Source organism: Onychostoma macrolepis, chromosome 21 (genome assembly GCF_012432095.1).
Source record: "Onychostoma macrolepis isolate SWU-2019 chromosome 21, ASM1243209v1, whole genome shotgun sequence".
Lineage (NCBI taxonomy): Eukaryota > Metazoa > Chordata > Actinopteri > Cypriniformes > Cyprinidae > Onychostoma > Onychostoma macrolepis.
The window spans coordinates 14,412,188-14,426,345 of record NC_081175.1 but is presented as its reverse complement, the minus strand read 5'-3'; the positions used below and the strand labels follow the sequence as shown (position 1 = coordinate 14,426,345).

Here is a 14,158-nt window from a genome sequence, read left to right as displayed (position 1 = left end):
ATGCGCGTCACCGTGACCACATAAGCGCGATTGGCGCAGAAGTCCAGATGATATTATGAGGGCAGCAGCACTGTAGCTTCAATTATTTCCCTTTTTATGAGTATTTCTTGTTAGGGCTCGAGGTATGGCGTTTTAAGATCGTGAAATTGTAGTACTGTGTTCTAAAATATTGACATAATCTCAGACTGTTACAGTAGCCTAGGCTGTTAATTATGCAAGACTTCATATAGCCTACATTGGCCCTATAGATAGTGCAATATATGCAGTAAGTGTAAATCATGATTGTAATAGAAAAAAATGATTTACACTTACTTTAGTACTCTGTTATATTCACCGGCAACAAGGAGCAAATTTAACACACAAATCACTGATTATTGAGTAACTGGTCTGGGACTAAACAGGCAACAAACCTGAAAGAAATATCAGATGCATAAATAATGTGTTAAATATTTATTATAAATAATAGCAAATCTAGAATTCACTAAATGAATGAATAAATGAATTGGGTGTACACATGTTTTAGAACTGATCTTCAGCTCCACCTATTGAGCTGTCAGACAGAACACCTTAGGAAATAATCATATTTGCACATAAGGGCGGGCATACATTAAATGTTGCTATTCTGTTTAACTGGTGTTGTTAATAATATTACCAACTTAAAATAAGTAAAATTATTAAAAAATCCCAAGCTATATCTTTATACTCTGAGTCTGACTGATAGAGTATCATCTGTAAGCCTATATTATGTTTTACTTTTGTCTGTCTTGTCTATTATTTTTATTTTAGTTTTACCACAGCCTGTGAGATAGTATTCATAGTAACTTCATAGTGAAAATCTTTTCATAAATATCTGACAATGTTGACCAAAAGTAAGAAGACAGCTGTGAAATATAAGAGGTTTATTTTTAAAATAAACATTGTTCTCCTGTCAGGACATAAAAGTATTTCTTGAAAAGATTGCATAAAATTATTTATGTTTTTATTAAGTTTAATATATTTATATATATATATATATGAAGTATTGAGTTATGATCTGAGAACAGGTTTCTAGTGACTGATAATTTCATAAAAATAAAGTGGAAAAAAATATATATATATATACATTTGTTTGATCATTAATTTCAGTCAATTTATTTCACTATTGCCTTTTTGAAAACAAATTCAAAGGGTTAGTTCACCCAAAAATGAAAATTCTGTCATTATTTACTCACACTAGTTGTTCCAAACCTGTAAGAGTGTTTTTCTTCTGTTGAACACAAAAGATATTTTGAAGAACGTAACCAAACAGTTGACGGTAGCCATTGACTTCCATAGTATGGAAAACAAAAAACACTTCTTTTGTGATCAACAAGGTTTAAGACAACTTGGGAGTGAACTATCCCTTTAAAATATATTAAATTATATTAAAATAAAACTATTTTAATATTACTATTATTGTTGACACTTTTTTTTAACACCAAAATATAACATAGTATAAAGAAAATGAACAATAACATCCCCCAGTCTTTTACATATAAGCAAGCTCACACAAGTATACTGTCATTTTCTTGTCTCTTTTATTATATCAAAATACAAAACATTTTTGAAGCAGGGAAAAAATTACATGGGTCTAGCATCTGAAAATGTCAATGAGCTGTACCAGTACTGAGTGATGTGAACCGAAGTGTTGAGGGTGAGGTCAGTATCTACCACTGTAGTCTTTTTTTTTTTTAAATAGTTATTATATTTTTTTCTTTATTTATATACTTGGCAGCTCCACGTGAATCTATTCTATATGAACTATATATGTAAAATCTATAACCTTAGTCTTGATGAATAAAGCAACTCTGATTCTCTTTTTTAAAGCAAACAGCATACTTTCTTTTCTCCACTGTGTCTGAGGTTGTGTAGCTGTTAGAGCTGTAGAGCTACTGGAGAATGAAAAACCATAGCAGTCAAAGTATTGATTGAAACTCATAATGTAAGGGCAACCATTACAGAACGGTGCAATTAATAAAAGCACTGTACAAGAGAGGTAAACAGAGTTAACCCTACGGGTGCTGTTTCAAATTTCATTTATCTGAAACATGAAAGCACATCAAAACAATACAGCAAAGCTATTGAACAGCAGTGACAACAATGCAAATGAGATTAAATGATTCAAAACAAAGTGGATTAGCACATTCCTTAATGTGTTGTTCAACAGATAATAACATTCATCCGGTAATATAGAATAAGAAATGACACTTTTGAAAAAGTAGTTCAACCCCCAAAAATTAAAATTGTGTTCTTTATGCACATCATAAATGATCAGTTCTCAAATATCATGATGACAATTTTATATGTTTGGGGATGAACTATATATATATATATATATATATATATATATATAAAGCAAACCAGCTGAAAAGAAAATATTTTATTTTAAAAAAACAACAACACACTATAAAATCCTGGTATTGTTTATGATCTCAAATTACAATTTGATGTTTAATTCCTTTTAGTTTCTGTACAGGCAAATGTTGAGTGTACAGCATATGGATTGAAACCCACATCAATGGAAAGTAATGGAATATTAATGCCATTTAAATTGACTCTGAATGACTCTGAATGAGGTCGTATTGTGATGTGCAAATCTGCAAATGATTCTACAAATGAAATTAAAAGAGACTGTGATGGTGCAAACGCATTACATCAGTGCAACCTATGCTGAAGCTACCAAAAGGGTTAACATTGTCATTATTAACATTATTCTACCTAAAAAAAAACAACAACAACAAAAAAACAACAACGAAATGATAAAATAACAAATAAAGGCCCACAACAAAAATGCCTTTTGAAAAAAAAAAAAAAAAACCTGAACAAATTAAAACTGCCAAAACTGTGTTGCACCGGAATTCTAACCTCTTATAGTTTGTTTTCCTGACTCCCAAGTGTCTGGTTCCAGTATTTTCTAAATGCCAAAGCTCATCTCTAGTTTTTGGTAGCACATTCAGGTAACAAAGTACTTTTTTTTTTTTCAGGTATTCATGTGTGGTTTTCTCTCATTTACTCTCTGTAAATCTACAGCAAATAGGGTGAGAAATGTGAGGCGCAGAGTTATCTCTGGTCTGGACCACAAAATAGATCAGCAATAGCACCAAGTCATGATATGTTCAATGGTATGGCTGCTTACACACCACACTGAGGTCTCTAGAAAAGATTACGGTGATAGAATACATACCTACTACAAAAGCAGTTTGCATCATTTGCTATTCGCTAATGACCACACCTTGCTACCATGAGCATCTAACAGCAGAAAGAACATATACTGTATTTCTCCATAAACAAGACAGCTAAATTGGAACAAATCTTCTTGTTTTTTTCTCGCAGTACAAAATTAAAGATTCCCCAATTCGCCTTTATTACGTAACTATAAATATCTGTTATTTATACATACAGTACACTGTCAAAATATTTCTACTGGTACAGTCTGTTGACTATAAGAATACAGAATACATACGTATATCTTGGACTGTGCTGCTATACATATTGCAGGTGCCACACAATCTACCCGCACAACAGACCATCAAACGCCGTTTTAGTCAGCAGACACAAGATCTTGTGCTGACTGGTCAAACAGCACTGTAGCTGGACTACGTAACAAAAATAAAGAAATCAAATCCATCTCTGCAGCTATATTTGACTCGCAAAATTCAGTAACTGGTCATTTGTGAACCATTTTTTGATGCAAATTTCTGTTCTTTATGCGCCAAAGTAATGTTAATGAGAATACAGTTCATTTTACATGGATAAGATTCTCTAAAAATGAGCATGAATCCATTACGAAATAATATTCGGCACATGCTTCCTTTGGAAATGAGAATTGAGAATGTGAAATGTCACTTTAATATAGGTTTTATCTCTCATTGTATATTGTGTTGTCATATTTTTCTTTATATTTTGTATTGCTTGAACCAGAGCTGTACTGTATGACAATGAACCACGGAAAAAAAATGGCAAAAAATAATAGACACCTTCCACTTTGGTTTGCGATTCTAATAGCATGTATAACTTTTAATGTTATTCCAAATATATATATATATATATATCTAAAAGTGAAGGCCTGCTACATGTTTCCATAAACCACTGAGACAGACTGTAAAATGACTCTATGACCACTCGTCCATCAACAGCCACAGTGTACCACATATACTCATTTACAAAAAAATAGATATTGCATGATTTGCATTTTTTTATTTACACCTTGTGGTAGTTCTGGTATGTGTGTCTGTTGTGGAGCTGGTGTCCTGAAAATCCCTATGTGTTTCCTGCAGGCTCATGGTGCACTAAGTGCCACGTGAGGACATGACCGCCACACTCTCTCGTCCTCTACATTGTGCTGATTCCATGCTTTCTCCCTCTTGATCTGAGACTGTGTAGCAAAACGATGAGCAGCATGATTATTCATATGCTTTTTGTATCCCTGATGTACTATAAGAGGTCATCTTTTGAGAGGTTAAGTTATAGGTTAGTTTGTTAACTCAGTGGCATCAATAATCGGAAAAGAGGTGTATATTCGTACATGGATACATAATATGTGCAACTGTCATGAATAAAAACAAAAGGAAATGAATGAACACACAGTAAGGGTCATTTTAAGGGTTAAAGCGCTCTGAATTTCATCTGCTCAGACTGTTAAAACTGTATTAAAGGATGTGTTAAGTGTGCAATGCATTGTGTTTTTTTACAATTATTTTTGAAAGTGCACATGAATTAATGTCATTGCTCTATTCATCAAACTATCATACATTTCTTTTAGGGTGGTGAAGAAAAGCTTGTTTTTTACCTCTGTTAAATGTCATTATCATTTACCCATCTCATGTTTTTTACTTTCTTCTGTGAAAGCAATTTTAAAAAAATGCTTTTACAATGAAAGTAATTTTGGATTCCGCTGAACAGAAACATTCTTCAAAATACCTTCTTTTTTTTACTGGAACAACACGAAGGTGAGTAAATGACAGAATTATGCATCTATAAGTGGCATTTTTTTGTGCACTGTTTCTCTCTGTTGAAATTAAATAAATATAATAAACAAATATAATAATTAAATAATAATATTTCATTATACGATAAGTACATAAATAATATTATATCTTGTTGCACCCATATTATGATTGATCGGTTCAGTACCATTCAGCAAAATCATGCTAAAAAAGGTAATAAATACAAATCTATTCTTTATTTATTATGTAAACATGTATATAATAAAACAGGGTTAGACTCTCAAAAACTTTTCTAGCTCTTTTTCTGTGACTGGAAGCAAACAGCTCCAATTTCAGCATAAATCAGCATCCAAACAGCTTCTGCAACTAAACAATCAACAGACCAGCTAAAACCGGTTTGCCTATGAGTAAAGCATCTTTCATTCCAAGATGAAGTAATATTCGGGCATTTGCCAGTTCTGCAAAATGTGCACTTTCTTGTAAGTTGCTTTGGTAAGCAAGTGTCCGCTCTGAACTTAAATGTGAATGTGATGTAAACATAAGAAAGAACGTGTCATGAAAAAACTAGGAGATGCAAAGCGAAACATGCTGCTAGGATATGACATGATGATAACAAAACAAAACAAAGAAACAGAGATTTACTAGGATGTTGTTTTATTCAAAATTATGCACCTCAGAGAATGATCTGGAATGGAAAAATGCTAATCTTGAGACGTTTTGTCAAAAGCAATATAATCTTTTCATCACCGTTCAGATATAAATGGCATATAAAGTCAGTACAGTATAATAATAAATAAACCAACTAGTGCTTGACTGTATCTCTACCATGGCTATAATGCTACTAAAAAGATAAAGGTTCATTTCAGAATCTGTTACAATGAATCTCATCTTACACCGCCCATGAGTCGAATCAAGTTAGCATTAATTACCTCTCAAACTCCCCAAACAGCTCATTTATCTGGCCGCTCTAGAGTTAGCCAATCTGTTCAACGATTGATGCTACAGTAGCAGAAGTCCCCTGCAAAGCAGAATGTGAGCTAGACTGGTATCCAAAAAACGTTCACCGACAAAATAAACAAGTTGCAAATCCAACGTGAGAGTGAATGCAAGTGGACTGAATCATTTACAACACGGAAATAGCTCTTTTGGCTCAAAAATGCTCTCATGCATTTCAACCATGATGAAAAAGTAACATATTAAAAACTGAATCCAAAATATGACAATATGTTTTATATCAATATATTCTGTTGCGTGCATATATTGGCCAATTTATTCAAAATTACTAAAATTTTATAATACATTGTGCAATATATGCTATTATATTATATACAGTTTTTTTTTTGACATATTACAGTACATTCCTAGCATTTTGGATATTCATTTCGATATTATTCTCTTGTATGAAGGCTTTAAATAAAAAAGGAACACAATATTTAGATAATTAAACAGTTGTATTTTTTTTTTAGAAAGCACCATATTTGACAATTGCCCAGTGAAATGGATCAAAAATACTTAGGATAAGCACATCTCCCGAGTGAACGAGATGATCAGTCGCCTCTATCTACCTAAAACAGTGTGTTTTGACACACACAAATAGAATACCTAACTTTAGCAAGTAGGTCTCATCTAATCTGGTTACTTGATTTACAAATAAAACAAAATTACAAGTATGAACAATCAAGTCTTTGCTCAAAATGTAAAGCCATTCACACGACATACAAATAACGGCTCAATCACGGTTCAGGAATCTGAGCAGGTCTCACGGCGCGAAGCTAAATAAAACGTGTCGAGCTCAGAATCGCTAAAAGCTTAAAATGGTGTCTGACTCTTTGACAATCAATCCCCAGATCCAAATCAACATCTTCCACAAAGGTTGACCTTTTCTGACGCCTAAAAGGTGCAAATGAGCACTTGATGCGCTGGTCTATCATGTATAAGCTAACGTTACATCCAAACAAATGAATAAAATCTTCACTATACGGCAGCTGCGACAACAGCTTCTCCAACCGACATGTATGCTTCCCAGCTCACAACTCACGCTCACTAATATATAACGCTCCGATGCTAGTCAAGTATGAATATCGATATCATTGATGACCTTCGAAACGCCACAGCAGACAGCAAAAAGAACGGTCACATTAGCGAAATTTTGGCGAAATTTCGCAGGGAGAAAAGTGTTTTTGTTTATCGACAATAGTAGCAACGTACGAAGCACAGCTCAGAAAAAGATCGCTTTCAAATCCTGGTGAACTTGAAACCCATTGCAAAATCTACGTCTTCGCACGAAATTTCCAAACATGAGGATTTCCATTAAAATGACTGGATTCCACCCGCAAAAATTCGCCGAACAATGGTTAATGTGACAGCACTTGAAGGCTTATCAGACAGATGGTGTTGAAATCCTAAAACATCACATACTGAGGTGTTCAGGATATGAGGTGTAGTCACATTAGCAAAATTTCGGCGAAATTTATTTTCTATAATCAATAGTAAAACAATGAATGAAGAACAGCTCACGCAGAAGTCACTTTCAAACCATACAGCTTTTTGTTGGTCAACGCAGCAAATCCATGAAATCTAATGTGGGGAAATGCAAAATTACCAAACGTGTAAATTCCTGTTAAAATTCCTGTTAATATTGTGAAAACAACATTAAATGTGACCGCACCTTAACAGAAAGCTGATTGGTTTGAAAGTAACTTCACATATGGCAACACTATTGATAACAGACAACAAACCATTTTTGCGCACAAAATTTTGTCGAAATGTGACGGCACCTATAAGCAGCAGCCATTATCTGCTGGAAGATCAAATTAATTATATATTATTAACAGAGTTCAGTCTGAAGACTTTTTATAGCACCTTACGTAGGCTGTTAAAATGCCTTTAATGTGGCAATTGGCCATTGGGAGGGGCTTAGCCATGAACCACGCACCCATAACCCCTTTAACCTGCGATCTGGAGGTCAAGGGTTCATCTTTACTTGCTTTTCGATTTGAATTTGTTTTCCAGGCTGAAGAAACAGTACAATAATCAGCCATTAATTGCAGTTTTAGACATTTTTCAAATGTACAAGCTGACTGCACATCTGTACAAGTGATAAGACACAGAACATGCCACCTCTCGTCTGACGGCCATTACATCCCCCTTGGACAATGGCTAGCACGCTAAAATGTACATTTGCCCAGGTATGTCTGTTCAGACAGTGAAAATACATGTCTTTCTGTAGAAAAGAAGCACCGTTGGATGATAGAAACACAATAAAAACCTTTGGCCGCTGGGAATAGCCCTCTCATCCCAAAGAGATTTTCCCCCAAGGGTCTTCACAGAGGAGAGAGACAGGCGCTGGGTTGCCGTTTCTGGTTTAACCAAAAAACAAAACGGCTCGAAAATGGCCTACAAAGGCAGTAGATTTCATTTTTTGTCACTTAAACGAAAAGAACTAAATAAAACAAACACAACAGGAATAAGCATTAAGGAGCCCTATTAAGGCCAATGTATGCCTTTTTATGTAAGGGGGCATCGCATGTTGATGACAAAAATACTATAGTTTATTATGGCACAAAATCCTATCCTCCTCACAGTACAGTACACTTTATAGTCTTATTGATTAAGGAAGCTGTAGTATTTTTGGCATTACTATAGTACTTTCTGAATAGAGCTTGATAACCGTGAGAAGTGAGGTTGGCGTAAACAAAAAATGTCACTCACAGTAGTCACCAAGGTTTTGCTTCAGTGCAAGTTTGCATTCAAAAAGTGTAGAAGGATATAGCAGCTTCTGTACATATGTTTATCAAAAATGGCATTGGAATGAAATGTTCCCTTATTCAAATGGTTGCCATTGCTATCCAAGCCTGTGTCTCTGCCTGTACTGTAGCTTTAACAGATGAATTGTTGTGCTTTGTAGAAAAGTGTTTCCATTTTCTCCTCAAATGTGGAGAAGGAGTATTAGTATAAGTGTGTGAGTAGACAACGCTTGCAACATCTCAAATGCACACATAATCATGCCTAATACCATCACTAACAGCCATGGTGCTAATATATGTTAAAAATTCATATGCTACCATTTAAAAAAATGTAGGGTCAGTAAGAAATCAATACGTTTATTTAGCATGGATACATTTAAAATGACCAAAAGTGACAAAATACATCTAATTTAAATAAATGCTGTTCTTTTTATGATCCAAAAATTTTAATATTGAGAAGTATTGAGCAGTACAATTGTTTTCAACAATAAGAAATGTTTCTTAAGCATCAAATCAACATACTAAAATGATTTCTGAAAGATCATGTGACACTCAAGACTCCAGTAATGGCTGCTGAAAATTCAGCTTTGCAATCACAGGAATAAATTGCATTATAAAATACACTAAAATAAAAACTGTTATTTTAAATTGTAATAATATTTTAGTTTTTTACTGCATTTATTTGATCAAATAAATGCAGTCTTGGTAAGCATAAGATATTACTTTCAAAAACACTTGAAAATCATACTGACCTCAAACTTTTGAATGGTAGTGTACATTGCACTTTTCATGGATGGTTTGCTAATATGTCCGAAATTTGCACTGTGGAATGTCGTATTTAAAAATACAAACAAATGTTTGGATTGTTAACGTCTACTGTTTGTCAGTATAGCAGCACTGAGATTGTGGTGTGTTTGAGGTATACCTGTGAAAACCCTGTGATCTGCTAGATATGGTTGAGACTGTTGGCAGAATGAAACAGAAGCTTGACAGCTGTGCTCTTATCTGACGCACCATCTGATAAGAGTCACTAAATCCCAAAGATAAATTGAGGCATATAAGATATTCTTTTTAATCTGCTCAAGGTGACCGATCCTTCTGAATTTGAGGTAAATGGACTAGAGCAAAACCTTGGAACACAAGCATTTTCTTGTGATACATTGAGTGTAACGGAAAAGAGAAGAGGAGTAAACCAGTGGAGGCAGGTGTGGACGTGAAGACGTTGGCTGGCTGAGCAAAGGTGGAAGGAGCTCAGAGTTTGGGGAGAGTGTGGCCTGTAATCTCTGGGACTTCAGAGGAGAGTGGCGTGGTCTGGGTCTGCTGTGTCCATACTAGCCAAAATGGCTTTCTGGTCTTCTCGGGGCGGGCGGCGGTACAGCAGAGCGGAGAAGCGGGCGTACGGGTCCTGGCGAGTCAACTTTTTCTTCTTCTTGCGGAGGTAGAGAGCTTCTTCTGGCTGGAGGACCTGAGAGGTGTGGGGCTGCTGGGTCTGAGAGGGGAGCACACCTGTACAGACAGAAAGACTGATGAGCACATGAGGGCAGGTGTGCTAAAAGTAAGGCAAGAGGTGCTAAAGAAACCAGTAGAAAAAACTTTCCGATCTGCCTTATATGTATATTCATGTAACTGAAACCAGCTCTACTTTCCTGCCCCTGTATCACACTGCGGACTTGCTCTTTCTTGTTTTGCATATGAAAACATAAACGCAACTGGTGCCATCTTGCATCTCAGTTATCGCTTGTAGGGGAAATTTCTGAGGATTTCCATTTAGTATTGCTATTGTTACAGTTGTTATATAACCATAGCAATACTTGTCAGTAAGTTTTTGAAAGAAGTGTCTTATGCTCACCAAGCCTGCATTTATTTAAAAAAAATACAGTATTAACAGTAATAACAGTTGTGGTATATTATTACTGTTTAAAACAATTGTTTTAAATATATGTAACTTACTCCTGTGATGGCAAGCTGAATTTTCTGCAGCCATTATTCCTGACACTTTCAGTGTCACATGATTCTTCAGAAATCATTCTAATATGATGATTTTGTGCTCATGAATAATTTATTATTATCAATGTTGAAAACAGCTGTGCTGCTTAATATTTTTGTGGAAATTGAGAATTTAATGAATAAAAAAAAATCGACTTTTAACAACTTTTATTTGAAATATAAATCTTTTGCAACACAAAAGCTTTTATTGTCACTTTCACTATTGTCACAATCTTACTGACCCCAAACTTATGAATAGTAGTGTGCATTAGTACATATACAGTGGTGGCCAAAATTGTTAGAACACTTGGCATAGTCAAGAGGTTTCAGTTGTTTTTGTTGAATTGGTCATTACAATACCCATAAAATGAACTATTGCTGAAACTACCTGCGATGGAAGAAATCTGCTGGAACATTGAAAATGATGGACTGGCCCCCTCAAAGTCCGGACCTCAACCCCATTGAGCAAATTTGGGGTGAGTTGGAAAATAAACTGGACAGATCTACTGTACATTCAAAGGAAAGCCTTTGTCTTGAGTTGCAGAAGGCATAACATTAGTGTTGACGTTTTATGAGTGTTGCTGCTGTAATTGCTGCAAAAGGTGGACATACCAAATAAAATTGAATAAAAACAGTACAACTCACTTCATCTGATATTTGTTGAGCTCAGAGCATGTTTCATTAACATTATGAAATGAAATCATGTTTTGGAAGCAAAAAAGGTAAATATTTTCAGATCTGTCAGGTGTTCTAACAATTATGGCCACCACTGTGTATGTATATATATATATATATATATATATATATATACATACATATAATATTTCAATTTCATATGTCATTTGGTAAAATGGTGTGTAACTAACCCTAACTATGAACAAAATTACACAAGGTTAAAGAAAATATAGATCACATTACATTATCTTATGATAAACATTTGTTGCATGCCAGAAACATGAAATCAATTTTATATTATACATTTTTTTTGGAGGGGAAACAATTTTACTGCTGTGTTAAGGATTGCTGCTTGATAACAATGTAAAATCTGGGATCTGAAGCAGAATCAGTTGAAAACCACTGCATTAAAAAAAAACTAAAAACTTTAGATAATTAGAAAAAAAAAATATTTTTGTCAAGTATAAACTCTTTTTGTAGTATATTTCTTGCACAATACACACTAAGTGATAATGAAATGTTATAATGTGAGCATAAAGTATAGCATAAACTATCATGAGTCAGGATAAATGTAAATAAAAGTGGATAATTTTGTTAAAAAGCAGTATACAGCACAGATCGTCATCAGTACAGTGCCAGTGGCCACTTATATTCTAGGAAAAGGTTTTATAGTGTTAAAGGAAGCACAGAGGGCACTTCAATGTGGAGAACCACTGTTATGAAGAGTCTCTCTCACACCTCAGTGCCCTACAAAAATAAAATGCATAACTGACTCAGTATATTTTAAACAACTCGTGAGGATAATGTCCCTTTTCCCTTAACATATGATGCTCACACATAATAAATATGTTGTAAAAATGCACATGGTCGCTCTGTTTCAAAACTAAGTGATGCCTCCATAGACAGCATTTTATGGCATATGCTACCGACATGAAGGCTGCTCCAAAGCAACCCAAATCAGTCACTTACAATGTTCCATTTCAGTTAGCATGCTTCCCCAGAAGGTAGTATACAACAAAACAACTCACTAGGTTTTGGAACAGAGCTTACAGTATGTTTATGAGAAAATGTACCTTAATATTTTGTACAACAGGCGTATAGTATAAGAATTACAGTAGCTTGTGAGTTGCTTCTCACCCGTCTTTCGTCTGGTCTTGGAGTTGTTATTGTTGATGCCGACTTTCTTAGCTTTTTTCACTCGTTGATATCTCAGTGCTTCTATCCTCTCAGACCCTGCAGAGCCACTTGGTGCACCTCGATGTTTTCTGTGCAGGAAGCAAAGAGAGGCAAAGCCATCACACAGTGGAAGGGTAGTGCGGTGGCTCGCCATGTGTGTTAAACTGGTCATAGTAGTGACCACATGGCCTTTGCTTACTGTTGCTAGTACAGGCCTACAGGCAACTCAGATTACCCATGAATCTCTTGCACTCAAATGATCTGAACCAGGCATGGTCCAGTTTAGCATGATAAGTATGATGCAAAACATTTATTTGAGTGGAAAGAGAGGTATACTTAAAGTTTTTCAGGAATTTCCCTCTGAAAATTACATTTATAACTGCAGGTTTTTCAATAATTAGAGATCAAATCAACATTTAAACAGAAAAAATAAGAATTTAGTTTTAAAATGTATACAATACCTCAATATGGCAACATTATGTATCTGTTTAAAGAGAGATTTTGAGAAATTATGACATAGATTGGGGTAATTACAAAGGATGAGCATACTTAAATACATATTAGAATAATACTGTAAAGGTAAAGTACTTTAAAATGTTACTTATGGAAACATTTATATATAAAAACTTTATCAATCTATTCTCAGACATTTAAGTTTGTATGTACAGTCTTCCCATCCAAATACAGTATGGAGGCACTTAAACCGGCAGCCCGCATACTCTGCCCCACACACACACACACACATACACAGCTCTCATGAGGCACAATAAAATAACAGATATAGCATTATAGAGGGGCCGTCCTTCTGCTGTGGCTGCCGAGAGAAATTAAAGGCCATTAGTAGAGGGGAAAATCACAGCTCAGCGACAAAGCATTGTCAGAAATGTGCTCATAGACATGAATACTGTCTACAATGGGCTTCACCATGCTGACAGGGGGAGAGATGGCGGGAGGGGAAAATGGCTACTTGGGAACAGTCACATAATGAAAAATAAAACAAAGCACTTGGACAACAAATGTAACAAGAATTTAATCAGATATTTGTTGGTTTTTCAACTGAAGAGCAATATTTAGCAATGGCATGCATGGCAATTTGCACATGGAACAGAACTTTAAAGGGGAATACTTTGGAAAAGCACTTCATTGGGTGAAAGCAACAACTTAAAAAGGAGCATTTTCTGGTGCCAATAGTTCTTTCCCCGTTGTAAAGGAAGTGCACGAACCGTTTTGGAAGAAAACTTGCTTCGCATGATTGTGAAATGTGTTCTGCAGTCCAAAAAAAGTGCAGTTTTATGCATACACTGCATGTACACTAGATCAATCATGATTATACAAAAAAATGTAGCATTTTATCATACAAGGTGTCCATACAAGGCTCATGGTTTTTAAAACACTTGAATTGGTTTCAAGTAATAAAAAGCACCTACCTAAAATGAAGTATAAACATGCAACTCCTGCTTGAGACGATCCCTAACAATTGATCATCTTGATTCAGGTTGAGTTCAAATTCCCAGCCACTGCAAGTAGGTGTTTGTGTTGTCATTTAATATAAACTTTAATATAAACCTTCATTTAAAAGCACATTTATTTTATAAACAGCAAGTTTACCGG

At 34.9% G+C, this 14,158-nt stretch overlaps 1 protein-coding gene across 7 annotated transcripts in view; it reads right to left on the bottom strand.

Annotated features, from left to right (window-relative positions):
- Positions 1–5,582: 5,582 nt before the first annotated feature.
- igsf9bb (immunoglobulin superfamily, member 9Bb) overlaps positions 5,583–14,158 on the bottom strand; it is a 154,150-nt gene continuing 145,574 nt past the window's right edge. For 5 of the 7 annotated variants that reach the window (XM_058758146.1, XM_058758144.1, XM_058758147.1 and 2 more), the window contains 2 exons: positions 12,509–12,636; positions 5,583–10,216 (listed from right to left, as the gene is read on the bottom strand). In XM_058758146.1, the coding sequence (XP_058614129.1) occupies positions 10,002–10,216; positions 12,509–12,636 (343 nt within the window). In that variant the 3' untranslated portion in view covers positions 5,583–10,001. Of the gene's footprint in view, positions 10,217–12,508; positions 12,637–13,008; positions 13,032–14,158 lie in introns of those variants that run through there. The other 2 variants (XM_058758149.1, XM_058758150.1) reach the window with 2 other exon arrangements.